Here is a 20,948-nt window from a genome sequence, read left to right as displayed (position 1 = left end):
AGTCCTAAAAAACATAGTGGTATTATTTTAAATTTGCTATTTGAATTAATTCTGTAGCATTTCATTACAATGTTCCCTGCTCAGAGAGTAACTTTACCTAAAAATAAATTAGGGCTTCAAGAAAAAGAGCTAACTTTTCCCAAAATGAATGAAGATGGGAAACTTTGACAATATTCACAACAGTGATAGGGATTGGGCTATGGGGAGGAGGATGGGTATTGCTGTTTAGCTCCTTGTAAATCCTATCTAGCAAGGGTTGACAGAGGAGTGGGAAGAAAGATACGTAAGAAAGACAGTAAGATATCAATATATCTAGGTTATGAATTAATCCAGAATTTGAGAGTGTTGCTTTAAAATATTAAGTGGTCTATTTATGTCAACATAAAATAAACACTTGTTGGTTTACTTTCTGTCTTACTGCAATGATGCCACTATTTTCTTCTCCATTCCTTTATTATTTTAGAGCTTTTGTTGACATTTTGCAACGGGGGAGGGGGAGGGAGAAAAATTCCTCCAAAATTTTACTTCTAAAAGGACTAAGCTGTGCTCTAGACTATATGCTGTCTCTAAGCAGCTGGGTTAAAATATATACAGAATGAGTTACTGGCTCAAACAAGGATCAAACAGTTTTTTCCTAGCTTTAAGAACAATGCTCTTATAAAACACTCCATAGACAAATACAATCAAAACTTAAATGCAATTAACCTTTAATTTATATACATGAATGAAGAGGGATCTGAGGTATTAAAAACTTAAAATAGCTAATTCAAAAGTAAATTATACTTGGCATTGGAAATCCTTATAATTCCCTACATCATTGTTCTTTCTTATGTTCCTCCTAAGCTAATAATAAAGTTAATTTTCCATTCTCGAATGCAGATAAACTGATTGTGGAAAGAAGTGGTCCAGCATTTTGATGGGTTGAGGAGAGAAGCTTGCCTAGGATTAAAATGTGAACTTTAGAAGTTGACTTATTTTCACGTCATCAATGTTTTTGAGTCAAAGGTGCTATATAGCAGAGTCTTCTACCAGCGTTCCTCATTCTGATCATTCCCCTCTCCATTTCTTTCTTGGTAAGGTAGACCAACTACAACTCCCTCAGAGATGAGGGTGGGGCCAATCTCATCCAAATCTTATAGCTTCTGAGGTGGTGTCTGGGTGTGGCAGTGATGGTGGTAGGGCAGAGGTGGGATAAATCTTTAGGAGGTAAGTACAGTGTTACCCTCAGATAGCTTTAAGACACAATCATTTATACTTTTTTAAAAGTTGGTCTAAAAAGAGATAAAAGAAAAAGACTTCATGGTGTGGTAGAAAAAACTATATGGTAAATAAGGCCCTGGTTCGAGGTGTCCCCATTTCCATCTGCAATCTCTGAGGTGTCTCTTGATCTTTCTGAGACACAGTATCCTCCTGTGTGAAGACAGGGTCATCATCCGTGCCTTACCCATCCCCTCTGGGTTTGCTGTGAAGATCAAATCAGATGATAGGTGTGAAAGTACTTTGAAATGTGTAAAGTGTTATACAAATATAACATGTTGTCTGTGTCTTTAGTACTCAGAATACTTAAGGGATTTAAAGAAATCATTCTGTGCTCATAAAGCAGATTAGGATAAAAGAGCTGGTGAAACTCATCATTACTAATAAAAAATTACTCAAAGTATATGCCAATGGTATTGTCTCTATGAATTTTTTTAAAAAACCACACTTCTTGTTTCCTGGGAGAGTGTCCTTGGAAGCCTCTGTATACAGCACTTGGAGCTTCCAGCACTCCTGATCTGCCTTCTTCTGGTCCACCAACTACCATCTGCCCCTATGATTCTGGGCAGCTGGATTGCCTCCTTAAATCTGATCATCCTCACTCTCCCTGCAGAAGCCACACTTCTTTTTCTATTGAAAGGGCTCCTCCACTGAGCTGTGAGCACTGTCCTCTTAATGACTCAGTAGCTCTTGTCTGGCAAGGCAGAATTATCCTTAGGTGACAAAGAGGCAGAACTCTTATCTGCTGATTCATGATAGTACAGACATAGCCCATATGCAATTGGAACTTATTTGGGGTCAGGGGTCATTTTTTTTTCGGTTTAACCTTAAACCCGGTGCCTTACAAAGTGTAGGTACTTGGTAAATAGTTCTTAAATTGATGTGATAAATATATCAGATAACTTGCTTTATCAGGGCTTTAAGCTCAGATTAGTAGGTTATTTAAAGGATAAATATTCTGTCTCTATATTTATATCTGGGATTATAGTGACATGAAGAATTGCTTTGAGTAGCTCCTATCACTTGACAGCGTCCTTGTTTTTCTTATATTGCTTACTCTTATACCCTGCTTAGGACTGGATTAGACTGCAGGAATATGTACAAGAGAGGGTAAGGAATTGAACTGGATGGAAAAAAGAAACACTAGTCCTCACCCTGGAGTTTAAAAGAATGAGAATGAGCCTTGTGATATCATAGTTGGAAATTTAAACTTGTTATTAATGTGAAAAACTCTACTGTCACATCATTTATTTCTTGCCATTAGAGATCTGGTAGGGAATTCTAGCAACTTGGAAGTAGTGAGCAAAGTTGAGACATCTGTAATTCATAATAAAAATTTATCCTTTCAGGATATTCTTGTTAAAAATTATTAACATTTCTTAACATGTTTCCTTTTTTTACCTTAAAAATATAACATCCACATTTTCAAAAGAGAAGTACATTCATAACTCCACCATCTTGATATTTTAATTTTACATATATCTTCCAATCCTTGTCCAAATGTATGTTTAAAAATATTTTACATATTTTTTCTGTGCATATTATTTTTGTTTCTGAGTTTCCCTGGGAGTACTGTATTTGCCAGATGAGGGCTCAATTTCTGAATGGCTCCGAGAATCCTAATTTATGCTGCTGCAGGAACTGACCAAAATGGGTTGGCATCCCCTGGGCAGGTATGTCCTCACATTTAGAAGGCTCAGTTTGGAGGCTGAAGCAGGAAGTGACTATGAGCTGTACAATAACGAGCAGAGTCCAGTGTAAGGCAATAAAGATAGGTTTTATAAGAAAAGATGTAGGTAGATACTTAAGCAAAACAATTTCAGATGCTAGGAAAGTCCTTCTTCCCACCCAACCCAAACAAGAAACAACAAAAAACCCAACTAAACAACCATTACAATAAATGCACCTCTCCCACTAGTTAACATATATACTAAAGGTCAGTTTAAGAAAGCACTAACGTTTAAGATGGAAAACTTAAAATATTAAAAGTTGACGTAAGGTTTACAAAAGGGGCAAGAGAAGATGGCAGTCTCTCTGATAGGAATGGGGAGTTAGCGGCATGGTACAGCCCCTATCCACTTTTCAAGAAAGAAAGGTGAAAAGGTATCCAGGAAAGCACAAAACCAAAAAATTGTAAAATTAGGAATTCCTAATTTTGCCAGAGTCAGGTTCTTTCAGATTATTTAGGTTTTATGAGAGGAGTGAAAATGAAAAAGCCAAATATAAATTCTCCGAAAACTGCCACAGGAAAGACTCTTGCAGGCTCAGGAGGCGGCTGTGGAAAAGTCATTCCTAGAGCTCTCCAGGATGCATCAGGCCGACCACCTGTTTGCGGAGGGGTTTAGAGCAAGGAAGGGGCCCTAACTCCGGCGAGTAAGGCGCCCGCCCCTCGGTTCCCGGAGCCGGTGGAGGCGTGCTGGGGAGCGGGCGGCGCGGTGCGCAGGTGGCAGGGGCCGCGCCAGCTGGGCGCCACGCTCTGCTCCGCGGGTGGGCCGCCAGGCGTCGCGCTGGAGCCGCGGTTGCCCTGGAGACCGAGCGGGGCTAGTGGGCGGCGCGGCGAGGAGCCGAGCTGCGGCTGAAGTAGCGGGCGTGAGTTGGGGGGAGTGGCTCCCCGGGCGGCGCGAGGGGTCGGCTGGTCCTGGGGCAGGGCTAGGTGGCCGTGAGCTGCGGGGAGCGGCTGGCGAGCCCGGAACGCGTCTGGTCACAGCGCAGCGTCCGCGAAGCTGGGCGGCGCTGCAGCTGCACTTGGCTCTTCTGTGCGTCCGACGGTCTCAGCCCCGCGCGGAGGACAGCGGCCCGGCGCTGGGTCCGGGAGGACCAGGCTGCCCCAAAGAGCGCGGGAGAGTCACGCCCGGCCTCTACTGCAGCGACCGGGAGTCGGGTAGGCGGCAGGCGTGCTCCCTGCGGCCCCGGGATGACTTCTCGGCGCTCCCCACTGGCGCCTTTGCTGCTCCTCTCTCTGCACGGTGAGTAGCCCCAACCCTTTCCTCCCAGTGGGGCCAGGCTGGGTCGGCGGGCCCGGGATGAAGCTGTTTGGGGACAGCAAAGAGCCTCCTTGCTTTGCCGAGGGTCGGGAGTCCAACTTTCTCAGGGGCCGTGTTCGTTGCTGCGGCCGAGGCTCGCGCGCACCTGCAGCGGCTGCTTCCGCCGCCCGCTCAGCCCAGGTGTTCCTCATCAGAGAGGTAACTAAACTCGCCCCGCTACCTCCGGTCCCAGGCTGGGTCCCGACTGCGCTACGGGGAATGCAGGATCGTTTTTAGATAACGAACTCCCTTACTCACTGGTCCAGTTAGAAACTGTAGTTAGAACCAGTTGCCTTTACTAGGCGGCCCTAGGAAAACTAGAAGTGCTTTTAAAATCATTTGGAAAGCTTTCTAGCTTTAACGTAACCTTTTGGAAGCCTATACACGTTTTGGCCGAAAATGATCTTTATTTTAAAAAATAATTGTATACGGTGCTTTACTGTATTAGAAAACAATAGTTTATTTATACTCTAGCTTCATCTCCAGATGACTTAAGTTGGCTCACAAAAATACATAGAAGAACAAAATAAATGTCTTTAAATTTCTTAACAGTTTTAAAAACATCTGTTTATAAATTTAATTTTCTACTCTCTGCTTAATCTTTCTTACATTTTATTTTCGGTGAATAGCCGTCATATTAATTTAGATCCTGATTTTCATCCTATACAATGCTGTTTGTTTTTTGTGTGTGCGTTGTTCTGTGCAATCCAGTTTTCTGTCCCATTTATTGCTGAGATTTACTGAGATTTTTTTCTAAAGGGTGTTATTTAAAAAGCGGGTTCAGTGATTTATGGAACTTTGTGGTTAACCCTGTTTTTTTTTTTTTTTTTTTTTGGAGACACCAGCATGTTTCCAGTCATTTTATGGCCTTATTCGAACTGATTTTGAAGTAAGCTAATTCTAGCCAACTTAAATTGTGCAGATTCATTGAATAGGGGAGAAGAGAATACGAGAACTTTTTGTATGTCTTCTCCATAGAAACTAGTGAAGCTGTAATCATCAAAATTACAGATAATTTTCTAGAGTTCAGTAGGTATATTTTTAGTGATGATGTGCAGACAATAACATCAATATGTACATTATGAACTTGTGCTTCCAAATATCTTTTGTACTGTTACTAGTTTGAGATGTCCAGTTTTTCTCTCTGTCCTACTACTTTTTAAGTGTGAAATAAGAGGGTAAATCGGCTTTTTATGAAGTCCTTGGACACAGCTCTAAATATTACCAATATTACAAGAGCGGCTCAAATTTTTGGTAGAACAATCTATTATTAAAGTTGTATATTATAATAAATGCTACTCTTTTTGTTAAGTAGCGTTTGTGTATAGTTTGTTTTTGAAGTATTAGGCAGTACTTTTAAAGAGTTGATATAATTCGCAGAATCAGCCTTGCAAGGTCATCTGATTTGTTCTTTTTTTCTTCAGCAAAACTATTCCCAAGCCATACAAGAATGTTTTTAAAGACTTCCAAGGACATCTCAGTCTTGGCAATAACCTGTTATGTAGAGGCATTTTCCACTTTCAAAAACAGTGTTCATTTGTTCAACAGATATTTACAGAGCCATCAGTCTGCATTTGAGTATCTGGTGGGGAAAGGTGGTGGTGGAATACAAAGATGTGTGTGTGTGTCTGCAGCCCGTAAGGAGTTTGCATTTTTAAAACAGGCTATAAGCATGTACAAATAATTTATGATACAGTGAATGTATGAGGAGTTCTATTTGTTAATGTAAGTATCAAGTAAGACTTCTTGGAGAAGTTCCTTTTTTTTTTCTGGGCATTGAATGAGTAGGGTATGAATTGGCTCAGATGGTAGTGGATGGGCTTACTTAACCAAAGGAACAGTCTGAAGGAAGGATGTGAAGTGGAGCAGGCAGGGGTATACTCTTGAAAGGCCAACCTGCTAGAGCAGGAGATGTGTGCAAGGGAGAAAGAGCCAAAAAGTAGTTGGGGGCAAGATAGTAGAGAATCTTGAATGCTGCGTTTGGGCTTTATTCAGCTGGCCATGGAAAAAGTACTGATGTTCAGTTTCCTTACTGTGGGTGGGGGGTGGGGGGGGGAAGAGGATGAACAGTTAACATGCCTGTTTGTGCTAGCACACCTAACTCCAGGAGAGTACTATGCCCTAACCGAATTTTATTCTTGAACTAGTCAAGGGCAAACTTGGTTTGAATGAATTACGGTTCATCCCCAGAACTTTCAATGTGGAATAGCAGGAGGGGTGTATATCTGAACAAAGTTGGTTCTATTACAAAGGGGTAAAGGGGAATGGATGTTAGATAAATAACCAATAGTAGTGGCCACTACAATGAAATAATACACCAAAGGTAGAAATAGAGGGTCTTTTCAATAAATGAAAGAAAATCGATGTTAATAAATTTCTGTTTCTATTTTTTTTTATTTTGTTTATATTTGTGGAGTAACTTCAAAGGTAATTTGAATTGAAAAGCTGACTTCTTTATAGTTCTTCCAATGGGTTAGATATAACTAAAGTGTTTCATGTACTTGTGATTCCTTGAAATAGCACATAACTTTTCAGAATTTGAGAAAATGTATAAAAAGAAAGAAACGACCACATAAAATGCTATGAAAATGAAAAAAGTCGTGAACCTTTTCAGTGTTACCATTATTAAAAATTTATTGTAAAATCCAGTTTCTCAGCTCTAAATTGAATACTGTAATTGTTTTAGAAGGATTCACCTGTCAGTAAAAATCTGTAGGTTAACCTACATGAAAGGTGACAGCTACGGGATGAAAATTTCAGAGACGTTGGGCCTAATACACATGTATATTCAACATGGACTATTCAGGAAGCAATTTAAATATTAAATTACCAAGCACTTAAAAAGCGTTATGCTTGGAACTGTTGTTAGACACTAGGTAATGATGCAAGGGGTAAAAGTACTTGTTTTGGCTTCCCCTCCCCGGATAACAGTATGTGGCACATTTTGAAATGTGTTTTCACACTTTCATAGTGGAAAGATTTATAATGAAAATTCTCATTTGAGTCTTCATACTTACGCCATGTGATTTATTGTCAAACAAGGTGATGTGCTGGTGCAAAAGATTCTTTAGTTGCAGTGAGTAATACAAAACAAGGGACAGGAAGTACTTACTGAGCTGGGAGAAAGTACAGAAAATGGTGGCTTTCCCACTAAGGCGTTTCATCCGTAACTACTTAGTTTGTTTGTTTGTTTATTTATTTGAGATGGAGTCTGGCTGTTGTTGCTCAGGCTGGAGTGCACTGGCGGGATCTTGGCTCACTGCAACCCCTGACTCCCAGGTTCTAGCAATTCTCTTGCCTCAGCCTCCCGAGTAGCTGGGATTACAGGTGCCCACCACCACCCCTGGCTAATTTTTGTAGTTTTAGTAGAGACAGGGTTTCACCATGTTGGCCAGGCTGGTCTTGAACTCCTGACCTCAAGTGATTTGCTCGCCCCAGTCACCCAAAGTGCAGGGATTATAGGCCTGAGCCACTGCGCCTGGCCCCATAACTAGTTTATTTAGAATAGGGATTCCAAATCTATTGTTATCTAGACTAATGATAATTTTTTATATTCTCTCAACACTTAATTATTTTAGGCAGTTTGAGGAGGGTTTGCTGAATTTCTGTTTTCTAATTTACTTCAAGTGAACACAGTCATCTCAACTTTCTCTTTCTTTGTTTGGTGAGGACTAGCTGGCACTAATACATCTCATCCCTGCATTTTGGGAACTGCCCCCACACCATCTGGAGGATCTGAAATCTTCTCTTGATCATACTTTGTGAGCAACTGGCTTCAGAGAGGTTGTTGGTTCTTGGGTGGTATTCAAAAAGCCATCTGATTTGAGCTGAGTTGGGTCTTAAAAGTGGAAAGTTAATTAGTTTACTTATTAGTTAAGCCTATCTTACTAAACTATGGAAGGATTTTTTTTTTCTGTTAATGTTTGGGTAATTAATTTTCTGTGTACCTGGTTTTCTGCCACTCAAGAACAAGACCAGAGTAGTAGTTTGCATTTGTAATGGTTTTAAATTGTAGAAGTATGACGTTAGCCACAGAGAGAAAATTTGTTTCCAATTTGCAAATAATAGACTCAGCCCATGATCTACCACATCATCATTGCCTTTATCAGATATTATATAGGTACAGTATGACTCTGCCTCACTCATATATTACAGAAAGGATCATATTTTGATAAGTGTCAGTAGAATATTTACAGAATAGAATAAAACCCATACAGATTTACTATTATGGGCAAAGTGTGTTCAATAAAAAGTTATTTGAAAAAGTCTACTTACTGGTTTGTTTTCATTTAGCAGTTAACTCTGTTGATCTTGAGAGAGATATAAGCTGACAGTGTTAGAGGACACTTTTATTTAGAAAAGGATTCCTGGAAAGAAACTGAGATCCTAGAAGAACCGAGTTCAGAAAATTCTTGTATCACGTAGAGTTCCTTGGGAAGATATTCAGATATTTAGGTTAACGTTAGCAGCCATTAATGGTAGTAGACCAGGGTTTAGGGTTGGAATAGGTGGTTAAAGTATAATAGGTTTGTGGAAACCTATGCCAATTTTTCACTGAGGGTAACAAATATGTGATAAAATACAATATGACTTTGTGAATGTAACTCTAATATAGTGAGGCCACTTGTAGGCTGGTCTTAAAAGAATTATCAGTTCAATATTTTTAGAAATTTAAGTTTAAATATTTACCAAAGTCTGCTGAAGATCCCAACAATGGAAACATAACAGTGTCCTAATTTAGACACTTTTGCCCAAAGTTTCACTGTTCACAGCAGTCACACACATAAAACCTTTCTCTTCTGTATTCCCCTTAATGATTGTTTTTTCTTTTTACTTGTCATCTTCTCCTTCCATTTTGGAAGATGTTATGTTCCTCTGTTAGTAACATCAGGTTCTTCTATGGTAATAAATCCAGTCCTGGTTCTTTCCAATTGTTCAGCTCTACCCATTTCAAGGATTGATATTTACAAAAAATTAACCCTGGAGCCAACCAGGCAGACACAGAAATCACCATAGAAGGTGAGCGTTGGTGGGGGTATGTGGGAGTGTGGGCATAGTTATATGCTAATATTTTCCCCATGTTTAATGAAGTTAACTTTATAATAGAATTCTCTTTCTCGCCCTGTGCTTGCGCTCTTTCTCTTTTGCTCTCTCTCTCTCTCGCTCTCTCTCCCCCCACCTCTCTCCCCCCTACCTCTCTCTCTCTCTCTCTCTGTGTGTGTGTGTGTGTGTGTGTGTGTGTATTATCCCCAAAAGGCAGTACCATGTCTACCATGCTGGGCACTATAGTAATGCTCAGTAGACACTTGTGAATGAAGGTTTACTAATATGGGTCGTACCCCTGAGAAGACTGTTGTTTTCTTTTCTTTTTTTTTTTTTTTCATATTTTGAACTTTTTATTTTGAAGTATAGATTCATAGCAAGTTGCAAGAAATGTACAGGAAGGTCCCATGCACCCTTCACTCAGCCTCCCCGATGTTACTATCCCCCAAAACCAGAGTACAAAGTCAAAACCAGGAAATTGGTGTTGGTATGCCCACAGAACTTACTCAGTGGGCAGAGAAAATTTAAGTGCATTTTCTTTTTTAAAGAAAAATAAAATTTTTGTTACAAGTTTCTTTAGGGATTTGGTGTGACTATGTCAGCTTCAACTAATCTTTACACCTTGGTAAATATTTTGTGAAACAGGTGATGGAGATCAATGTTTGTAGTTTGTTTTTTTTTTTCTGCAAATGTTGTGACTTCTGTGGAAGTTTATTCAAAATTTCAATACTTACAGATCTTTTGAAATAGATTTTTAGCTTATCTTTAATCCTAAATATTTGAAAATTTTTTTCCTAAGGAATTCTGAAGCTTTTGCTTTATGTTGTAAGGAGTGATCTTGGACTTTTGGCAATTTCTTTAGAACCTTGAAGTTTACCTTTTTCATGTCTGGTGTTCTTAGTCCTGAGGGACCTGTATGTTAGAACTAGTCTCCCAAGGACGGAGAAAATTAGTTAGAATAACATCTTTTGTAGCTTAAGGCCACCCTCTTTCTCCCTACATTACCGTATACAAAGTACTGGAGACACTTTTCTAGAAATAGGAGCATTAACTATAAATCAACCTTACGTTGGGGGAGTTTGGCAAGACTGGCAGTTGTCTGCCTCTCCTATTCCCTTCCCTCCTCCTGAAGTCTATGTATTTCCATTCATAGTTTATCCCAGACATGATTTATACTTACGGACCACACTGTCGGTCTGAAGTATTTATACGTCTCTCAAAATGTCAAAAGTCGTTTACTAATCATAAATCCTGCACTATATACTTAAAGATAACTTAAATAACATCAAACATCAAGGCTTAATACTTAATCTTTTTTTTCTTTGGGCCAGGTCCATGACTATAAGGTATAGAACTTCTTTTAGCCCCCATGGGTCAAGATCATCTGCCAGAACACAGAATACATGGCAAAAACGGAGGCTGCAGTACTGTAGTAAACATCGCTTCTTGAAGAGTCTATTCAAATCAGGCTAACATTTTAGGCTTTTATTGGTTAAGAAAGTTTATAGTACAGTTCACTTATGTATATTGCCCATGTGTAAATACAGATAGCTTTGTTGATCAAGACTTAAGACAGTATGCAGGGCATGTGAAAAAATTGGTTAACAGTGTACTGCAAAGATTCTTAAACTTCCTGGCCTTAAAGATTATTGGGGCTTTAAAGATTATTGAGGACTGCAAAGAGCTTTAGTTTATGTGGATTATGTCTATCGATACTGTATTAGAAATTAAAAGTGAGAACATTTAAAAGAATCTATTAATCTGTTTAGAAACAAGACATACATTACATGTTGGCATAAATGTTTTTATGACAATTAACATTTTTTTCCCCAAAACTGAATAATATTAGTGAGAGAAGTGGCACTTTCACATTTTTGGGACCCTCTTTAAATGTCTGGCTTATTAGTAGACAACAGATTCTCGTATCTGCTTTTGCATCTCATTTATTGTGATATGTCATCTTGGTTTGGTGGAAAATGTGAAGAGTATCTGGTCTCACATGGATACATAGTATTTTGATAGCATTTTCAGATAATTTTGGATATTCATCTTTGATATTCTACTAAAGCATGATATGCAGTAGTTTCTTAAAGACTGATTGAAATGTGGAACTAGAAACCATATCAGTGAACACTTCCTACTTGTTATATTAAAATCCATTGGTTTATCTTGCACTTTGAATGGATCTTTTACTCATGCATGATTTTTCGTAAATCTATGCATTGATCATTGGAAAATATTGGTTCACTTTGTTACACAGATCTTACAAGTGTTAATATATTACATTATGTAACATTTAAAAATTACGTTTATCAATATCACCACTGAGATAATCAGAATAGTCTTTTAAGTATTATGAAGCTGTTAAGCTCACAATGTCAGATACAAGTTTTCCAAAATTTTAATATTTGCTTGAATTTTATCATTGCCCACAAATGACTGTCAGTTATTTCACTTGAAGTGATGGTCTCATTTTGTACTGTTTTGAGAAAATGTCTGCTAAATATATAAGTTTGAATAACCATAGTCTGTGAGTTGTTCATTCAAGTAGATGTGAAGGAAAGTGGTTAGTTCTTTCAGCCTTGAGCTCAAATGATTGCACCAGTGTCTTACTTTGGGATGACCATTTTGCTTCAGTATGCAGCATAAGTCGTTTTATATTACCCATTTTGTCACACAGAATATTACAAAAGGTCAAGATTTAATGAAATTATTGTTATTGTTTCATCAAAGACATTCTTTAGTGAAACTGGATTTTTTTTCTTTTTTAACTGTGACTACATGATGGCAAAGACTACAGTGACTACTAGTACAGTCTAATGCCAAGGCCTTGACCTGTGTTAAGGTGCCAACAGTTTCACCCACTACTGCTTTTGTACCATCAATGCACATGTTAGCCCAGGAAAAAAGGGATAAAACTCTACTGTTAGTAAGCAAAGTAGTTTTTACTACACAGACTTTCCGAAAGGGTCTTGGGAATCTGCATCAGCCCATGGACTGTACTTGAAATGCTGGTATCCGTAATAGAATGTTGGATTCTCTTTTTTTTTGAAATTGCTGTAGAGACAACTAGCCATACAATAAATCTGTGCTATATGGGGTGGCATTAAATGGAATATACATGTGTTATTTTAAAATAAAAAAGGAACTCATTTCAAATTCATTGTTTTGTGTTATAATTTAAAAACATGTAAAAGTAACATTCTAGGGTAAAAACTCAAAGAAAAAGTATTTAAGAAGTTTTTTAAGAAGAATTTTTGTATTTTTAGTAGAGACGGGGTTTCACCATGTTGGTCAGGCTGGTCTCAAACTCCTGACCTTGTGATCCGCCTGCCTTGGCCTCCCAAAGTGCTGGGATTACAGGTGTGAACCACTGTGCCCAGCCTAATATAGACATCTTACCACATCTGTTACATGGATCTATCTCATTCTTTTTACTGGAAGTTTAGTAGTTCATAGCAAGCATGCCATAATTTTTAGCTGTTTCTCCATTATGCACATTTGTGTTGTCTCTCGTTGTTTGATATTCATAATGTTTTAGTGACCATCTTTGTACGTATACCCTATACATTTGTGTAGATATTTCTGTGGTCTAGCTTGCCCAAAGTGCAATTGTTTGGATGTACACATTTAACGTTTGGGGGGAGACAATAGCATTGTCATGATTCAAACCCAATATGTCTGACTATACAAAGCCTATGTAAAAGTTCATGGGCTTTGTATAGTCAGACATATTGGGTTTAAATTATGACTCATTATTTCTTTGCCCTGTGACTTTGAGAATGTTATTTAATGTCCTGAGCTTGAGTTTTTCTTGTGAAACGGAGATGGTCTTCTTACTGTGTTGAGAAGTACTAAATTAAATGAGAACTGTTATCTGTAAAGTGTCTAGCATAGTGCCTGACTGGCAGCAAGTGCTCAGTTAGTGGCAGTTACCGTTACAAGGATTGATCAGTCCCAATTTTTAAGTCAGGAGATGAGTCTATTTAGGGTGTGCCACTGGAGCTGTGGCCTAGGGCATATCATGTAATTCTCCAGGCCTGCTTTCATTTGCAAAATGAGGGAATTAGACTAGGTAATCTCTTGTTCTTTTCCAGTTCTGTAATCTTGTGATTCTTTGACATGGTTTCCAGTATTGAAAATATTTGTAATAAGATAAACTGGAGATATTATGTGGCTGGTTTTAACATGTTTGTAAAATTTTTCCTAAAATAGTAACTTGACTTTTCTCTCTCCGTCCCCCTACCAATATAATAAAATGTTATAGTAATTTCTGTCCTCAGCATTAAAACTATCTCCATCTGTTGTAGAAAGATTACAAAATGTCATTCGAATATAGTCTTATTTTAAAAATTTATTTTAAAATTGATTGCTACTCACTTTGACTTAGGCTGTGTACATACCTATTTTTTCTCTTCAGTTCTTTGTATCACGGACAGATCTTGTATGTATCAGGAAAGGGTCAGTTCAAAGCAGGCTGTAAGTATGACAATATCTTCTTTTTACCTCAATCACTGTATTCTAATCCTTTAACTTAATTTCTGTGATCTTTCTCTGCTTTTCTCTGATAATGAGCTTTCTTTGTCTTAAGCCAAGCATAGATGTCTAAATTTTAGCTATACTAGGTTACATGATAAATATAGACATTTTACTAGTGTTATTATTGATTAAAAGGGCAAAGCTTGTGAGCTTAAAAAAAAAACAAGTTTTAGGCAGGGATGTAGTGATACTTAAACTGAAAGCTTTGGAGGGGTGTGGTTAGGGCACATCTTAATTTTGATTGTGTATCATTGATTATATCATCAATAGTGTTGCCTAGCTGTTCTTTTTTTTGCATTTTCATGAGAGAGGTTGTTTTTGCACAAAGCCAGGTGGTCTCTAAAATTGATAGAATTAGTTACATTGACAAAACTTAAATAATTCTGAGATTCGTAAACTCACTGCCTAGTATTTTATCTTGGTAAGTAGAATCTGTTTTCAGGTCATCAAATTTTTCCTGAAACAACCATACTGATAAGAGATGCTTCTTGAATTTTGTACTCGAAAATATTAATAGTAAAAGAAATTTAAACATGATTCATTTTCATGAGAATGTTTTCTAAAATTGTGACTTTTGATTCTTATTTGTTCATTGTCCTCAGAACAGGACAAGTTTTAGTTGCCTGTTGATTAATATGTATTTTCATTTTCGGTTTTAACATTTGCATTTCTTTGAACAAATTAATTGTGCTCTTACCCTCCTAACCTCTTACTCCTGTCACAGTTATTTTGAATTTAGGGAGTTGAGTTATCTTTCTCATTAATAAGAAAGTATAATGTTGTTAGCCACAGGGAGCTGGACCAGTAAGGTCTCTTAGAGCCCTTTAATTCCATAATGTCCTTGATCTGATGAAGCCGCTCGGTAAATCTCTTCACAATTTCCATGACCAAGCCATCTGCCTGCATTAAAATAAATCAAATCTGCTTACTCCTTCAGTGTCTAACAAATATTCTATAAACTGATGATGATGAAGACCATGAACACAAAAATAATTTGCAATCTTCAGCACTTCCTTTTGAGTTCTCAGCTCAGATTCTCTTGACATAGTGGGGGTTGGCATGTCAGCTTTTTCTTTGACTTGAGTGGAGAGTAGTGAAGTCCATTCTCCTCGTCATTTTTATTATATTTGTCCCAACTGTGGCAAGTGAACTGATTCAGCTTTTTCATGTTTAGGTTAAACGTCACAAAACTTTACTTTTTCTTCTACTTCATGCATGTTAATTAGAGAAATGCACATAGATTTATCTAATTTTATATGTGGCAGTTTACACATGTGTAAACTGAGTGTGGGGGGTGCATACATGTGCATATGTGTTTTTAAGTCTCTGGCAGACTGATTTTATATCTGGTTCAGGTTTCTGATATTGTCCAGACTTTAGAAACTATGTCAGTTGTAGCAGCACTGTGCTGTAAAAGTACATGATCCCATAGCCCATTTGTAGGCAAAAATAGTTATTTTTTTTTAACATCTTGAAAAGCATTGAATTTTTGAAGTATTTCTTCTTCGTGATCTTCTTACTATCCTTTCTTTCCTCACCACATTTGTTTTTCCTTTGAGACGGACTCTCGCTCTGTCACTCAGGCTGGAGTGTAGTGGCGTGATCTTGGCTCAGTGCAACCTCCACCTCCCCGATTCGAGCAATTCTCCCTGCCTCAGCCTCCTGAGTAGCTGGGATTACAGGCATCAGCCATGACACCTGACTGATTTTTGTATTTTTAGTAGAGACAGGGTTTTGCCATGTTGGCCAGGCTGGTCTCGAACTCCTGACATCAAGTGATCCTCCCGCCTCAGCCTCCCAAAGTGCTGGGGTTACAGGCCTGAGCCACTGTGCCTGACCAAAGAGATTTGTTTTTTTTCTAGTTTTGGCCTGTAATGAGTAACGCTGCTGCAAATGTTCTTGTGTGTGTCTTTTGATGCATATCAGAATGAATTTCTGTTGGATATGTCCCTACGAAACAAATTGCATATATTCAACTTTAGTAGGTATGGCCCATTTTCTCAAGTGGCTGTGCTGATCTTTCTCCCACTAGCAGTGTATGAGAGTTTCATTTCCTTTACATCCTTGTTAGTGAACACTAGGTATTGTCAATCTATTTTATTACTTCAGCCATTCTGATAGGTGCATAATGGTATCTCATTGTGTCTGTGTGTGTATGTATGTAGGTGGTTTTGTACTTCCCTGATTACTAATGAAGTTACACACCTTTTCCCCTTTTTACTCGCATTTGGGTATTGTCTTTTACAAATTTTCTATTGAAGTCATTTGCCAGTTCTTAAAACAACTTTGTTGAGATATAATTCACAAATCATATGGTTCACCCACTTAAAGAATACAGACCAATCATTTTTGGTATTTTACATTATTTTTAAAATTGTGGTAAAATATATATAACATAGCATTTACCATTTTAACCATTTTAAGTATATGATTCAGTGGCATTAAGTACATTTGCAGTGTTGTGCAGCTATCACCGCTATTTCCAACACTTTTACGTTGCCCTAAACAGAAGCTATAACTATTAAGCAATACCTCCCAGTTTCCACCTAACCCCTGGTAACCTCTAATCTACTTCTTATCTCTATAAATTTGCCTCTTCCACATACCTCATATAAGTAGAATTAAACAACATTTGTCCTTTGTGTCTGGATATTTATTTCACTTGGCATAGTAGATTTATTTCACTTACCATAATGTTTTCGAGGTTCATTCATGTTGTAGCATATACCAGAACTTCATTTCTTTTTATTGCTGAATAATTTTTCATTGTATGAATATACCACATTTTATATGCTCATCTGTTGACGGATACTTGGGCTTCTTGCCAGTTTTTAAAATTAAGGAGTCAGTGTCCCCTCCCACTCCCTTGGTTTCAGTGGGTTTAAAAAACATGTGTGTTGAAGTACTGGCACATTATTGTTTATATGTGTTGTAAAATCTCGTACTCTGTGACTTGCTTTTTTACTTTCTCAGTTTGGCATCTTTTAAAGAACAGAAGTTCTTAATTTTAAGTGATTCATTTAAGCAACTTTTTTCTCCTTTACTAGCATTTTTTGTGTCTTGACTACACATTTTCTGCTTTTCCTAATGTCATAAAGATATTTCCTGTTATTGTTTGTAAGCTATACTGTTTTACCTTTCATATTTCAACCTACAGCCTATCTGGAATTCATTGTCTTGTGTGCAATGAGCGTTGGGGGTAAGGACAAATTTTTTTTTTTTTTTTTTTGTGATGGCTGGCTTATTTATGTTTAGCCTTTTTAGGAAGATAAGATGTGGTCTTACACTTTGTTTTACCTGTAGAATCTAGTATAGTGCCTTATATATGGTGAGTGATCAATAAACTTTTATTAATAAATAAGTCATGAAGACTCATCTCCCAAAAAACACATAGGGTCCCTAACCGAATTCTATATATGAATGCTATATAAGCATTATTTTTTTCCTCCTTTTGTTGTCTTTTTCCTCTTCCTCTGTTGTCACCATCATCTTTATCACTGTCATATCCTTTTACTTCATTAACATAATCTTCATCATCTGGAGTTGAGGTTAAGTTTTTAATCTCACAATATTAATTTTTCTATTATATAGTAATTTGTTTTAAAATAATCATTTTAGTTTTAAATGGCCTTTTACATTGTTGAATCCTTTGCATTGTGTAACCACTGCCTACATTTGTATTGTACAAGGGATTTTAACCTGTGACCAAAAGATGGTTTTCGGGGAGGTCATAGAAATTTTATTCCAAATTTAGTGTTATATGCATTTGACATTTTTCGTTTCCCCGGGGAGAGTGTCTCATCAACTTTTAAAAATATGTTATTTCATTTTCCAACAGACTATTGAGAACCTATTCTATATACACCACTGTGAGTTATAAAGAGATGTTCAATATATCTGGTCTTAAGTAACTTTATACTTATATAACTACAGTTGGAATCATGACTGTAGTTACAGTTTGGAGATGTATGTGAATCAGGAAAGAAGTAATTGCAGAATACTTATTGTCAGGATTGTGTGGGGAAACAGAAGTATAGATATATCATAGTTAAAATGCCATGGGGAAGAAGATATAGCCAGACAGCTAATAAACTTGTGTATTGCCTGTCTGGTCTTTACCCCAGCCAGTGAGGCATGGCACATTTGATTCTTATGTATTCAGTGGTTTGTAAGGATAAAAAAGAACAACTGAGGGTTTATTACGCTCCAGGCATCTGGGGATAGAAGGATGACAAATGTGGATGATCCACTCTTCAAGTTTAGACTAAACTTCTATGATTTACTCTGAAAGACAAACATGACTTAGCTCATCATGGTGTCATGTGTTACATTCGTGGAGTGAGTGAAGTGTAATTTCCTGCTCAGTTCTCATTCTTGTTCTCACCAAACCATTCGATTTTCCCTGGTAGTATGTATTCTTTGGAGTATGGTTCTTTGGAGTCTGCACGCTGTGCAACTGTGCATGAGTATGTAAAAGTGATCACATCGAGGCCGTGACAGTTAAAACAGGTGGAGTCTGAGGCAGTGCACCTGATTACTCAGGACTACATGAAATGTATGAGGGACCAAGCAGTGTCTGTGTGTCCTTGTGAGGGGACTGACAGAGGCCTGTGTTACAATGTAGAGGTCTGTGCAGGGATTTCAAGATCAGTGTCTTCCTGCCTCAGGAACAGAATACGACAGACTTGGTGGCTTATAAACAACAGAAATGTATTTCTCACAGTTTTAGAGGCTGGGGAGTCTAAGATCAAGGTGCCTGCAGATTTAGTGTCTGGCGAGAGCCTGCTTCCTGGCTTGTGAACAGCTCTCTTCTTGCGGTGTCCTCACGTGGTGGAAGGGGCAAAGAGCTCCCTGGGGCCTCTTTTATGATGGCATAAATCTCATGTATGAGAGGTCCACCATCATGACCTAATCATCTCCCAAAGACTCCGCCTTCAGATATCACCACTTTGGGTTTTAGGTTTCAATATATGAATTTTGTGGGGGATACAAACATTCAGTCTATAGCAATCAGAGACAAATGGCCCGGGTCACAGTACAGGGGTGGGAACCTGCACACACCCACCACTGTTCCCGTTCAATAACAGCAACAATGGAAAGGATACCCTCACAGAGGAGCATTCATATTTTACTGGTTACCAGTCTGGCCTAGTCTGTCAAGATAGTCTGCAGCAGAGGCAGGTAAAGAAACCAGAGAACTTGGTGTGGCTATGGGGGAACTCTTTTCTTCTCTGGCTGGGGGTAATTTGAGCGCTCTCTCCTTCATGCAGGAAGATACTGTCTTGAAGCAAAGCAGCACAAGGGGAAAGAAATCTGAAAGACCGAGAATTTCTCTGAGCTATTGAAAAGAGAAATCTAGAGATTTCTTAGGCTGTGCAAATTCTTGGATCTGCCTGAAATAACTAAATTCAGTCCAATCTGATCATCTTCCTGACCCCTGTCACCCATCTAGTATGCGAGTGAGTTGAGGGTGTGTGTGAGTGAGAAGTGGTAAGATCAGATCGGTTTGAGAGAAAATAGACTCTGTTTCTTTGCATATGCCTATTTATTAACAAAGGAATGTAAATGTACTTATTGCTGTCCTCTTGATAAAATTTGCTATAGATGTATGGCTAATCCCACAGAATCAAGGATCCTTATCTGTCCAGATGCAGCAATTTTGACCTCTGTCCTAGTTTTTAACTTAAGCTGATATACCAACAGGGCAGCAAATATATAAGCAGTTGCAAGAACTGCACTGCAATGGTTTATTGAATCTTAATAAATGATACTTTCTTTTAAGAAAAGCCTCTTTATTTGCTTGATCACTTGAAGTGCTTTTTAAAAATACTTGGATTTGGCAGGCTTTTTCTGATACTGAGGTGCTCACAGTAAACTGAATGTGGTTAAACAGCTTGGAACACTGGAGTTGAATAGTTTCTGGGCACATGTGCCAAAGGATGGCAAGCCAAGTCATCCAGCCTCCAGTGCCAGCTCTGATGAGCTTCAGTTCTGCTGCTGCCAGCACTTCTGCATGCCTCTCTGAGTCTCACACATTTCTTCTTTTAGTGTCACAAGTGTCCAGTCTGGATGTCACATTTTCATTAAGGGCATAGCTGTGATTGTTGGATAACCACCATGTGCCATGTATTGCCTAGACATTTTATGTATGTATATTCGTTAATCCTTAAACTAAGCCTGTGTCAGGCTCAGGTGATCAGTAAGTGGATTACATTTTCTCTTATAAGCTCCATTTACCTTTGTGGTGATTTTGTCTGCATTCTAGGGCCTAACTGGAGAATTTGGGAAACATTTGTAGAAGTTATGGGCAGATCTTATAGCAGACCTTTAGAACCCTAAACATTAGAATCTTAAGCGCTGTGAAGCTCCAAACAGTACATTGTAAAGTATAGGTGAGGAGATAACACAGTTCTGAGTTTTTTATCCTCAAGAGGACTTTTCTCTTTCTCTCTCTCTCTCACTCATCTACCTCTTTCTCTCTGCCTTGCTGATGCCTTATTTATTTGTTTGGTGTGCCTATTGAGTAATAAAGCACTAGCTATGAGAGTTTACAATTTTATTTTAATTTGTATTAAATAATTGTGTTATCAAATGCAAAGGGGAATTATTAAAAATCCTGTTTTAGAGATTACCAGTCAATAAGAAATTGTGCTCGACTGTTGGGTTAGACAATGTAGGTGATAGGAAAGAGGTATAAAACTCAGTTCTTACCAACGTGGAGAAACCCCATCTCCACTAAAAATAGAAAATTAGCCAGGCATGGTGACGCATGCCTGTAATTCCAGATACTAGGGAGGCTGAGGCAGGAGAACTGCTTGAACCCAGGAGGCAGAGATTGTAGTGAGCCGAGATGGCACCATTGCACTCCAGTCTGGGCAATAAGAGTGAAACTCTGTCTCAAAAAAAAAAAAAAAAAAAGGGAAAACAAAGAAACAAAAAACTCAGTTCTTGCCTCCACTGAGTTTATACTTTTAGAGGAGAAAAGGGAAAAAACATTTTTGAATGCCTAACTAGTCTTTCAGTGTGCATTATATAATTAATTTTTACCACAACCTGGCATTGTTTTCATTTTATAAACAAGAAAAA

At 38.1% G+C, this 20,948-nt stretch overlaps 1 protein-coding gene across 6 annotated transcripts in view; it reads left to right on the top strand.

Annotated features, from left to right (window-relative positions):
• IGSF11 (immunoglobulin superfamily member 11) overlaps positions 1 to 20,948 on the top strand; it is a 210,082-nt gene that overhangs the window by 84,567 nt on the left and 104,567 nt on the right. For 4 of the 6 annotated variants that reach the window (XM_023210932.2, XM_023210953.2, XM_023210942.2 and 1 more), the window contains exon 1: positions 3,893 to 4,223. The exons of 1 other annotated variant lie outside the window; for it this stretch is intronic. In XM_023210932.2, the coding sequence (XP_023066700.1) occupies positions 4,172 to 4,223 (52 nt within the window). In that variant the 5' untranslated portion in view covers positions 3,893 to 4,171. Of the gene's footprint in view, positions 1 to 3,884; positions 4,224 to 20,948 lie in introns of those variants that run through there. One more of the 6 variants, XM_023210915.2, reaches the window with a different exon arrangement.

Source organism: Piliocolobus tephrosceles, chromosome 2, assembly GCF_002776525.5.
Source record: "Piliocolobus tephrosceles isolate RC106 chromosome 2, ASM277652v3, whole genome shotgun sequence".
NCBI lineage: Eukaryota > Metazoa > Chordata > Mammalia > Primates > Cercopithecidae > Piliocolobus > Piliocolobus tephrosceles.
This window is presented reverse-complemented; position numbering and strand designations above follow the sequence as displayed.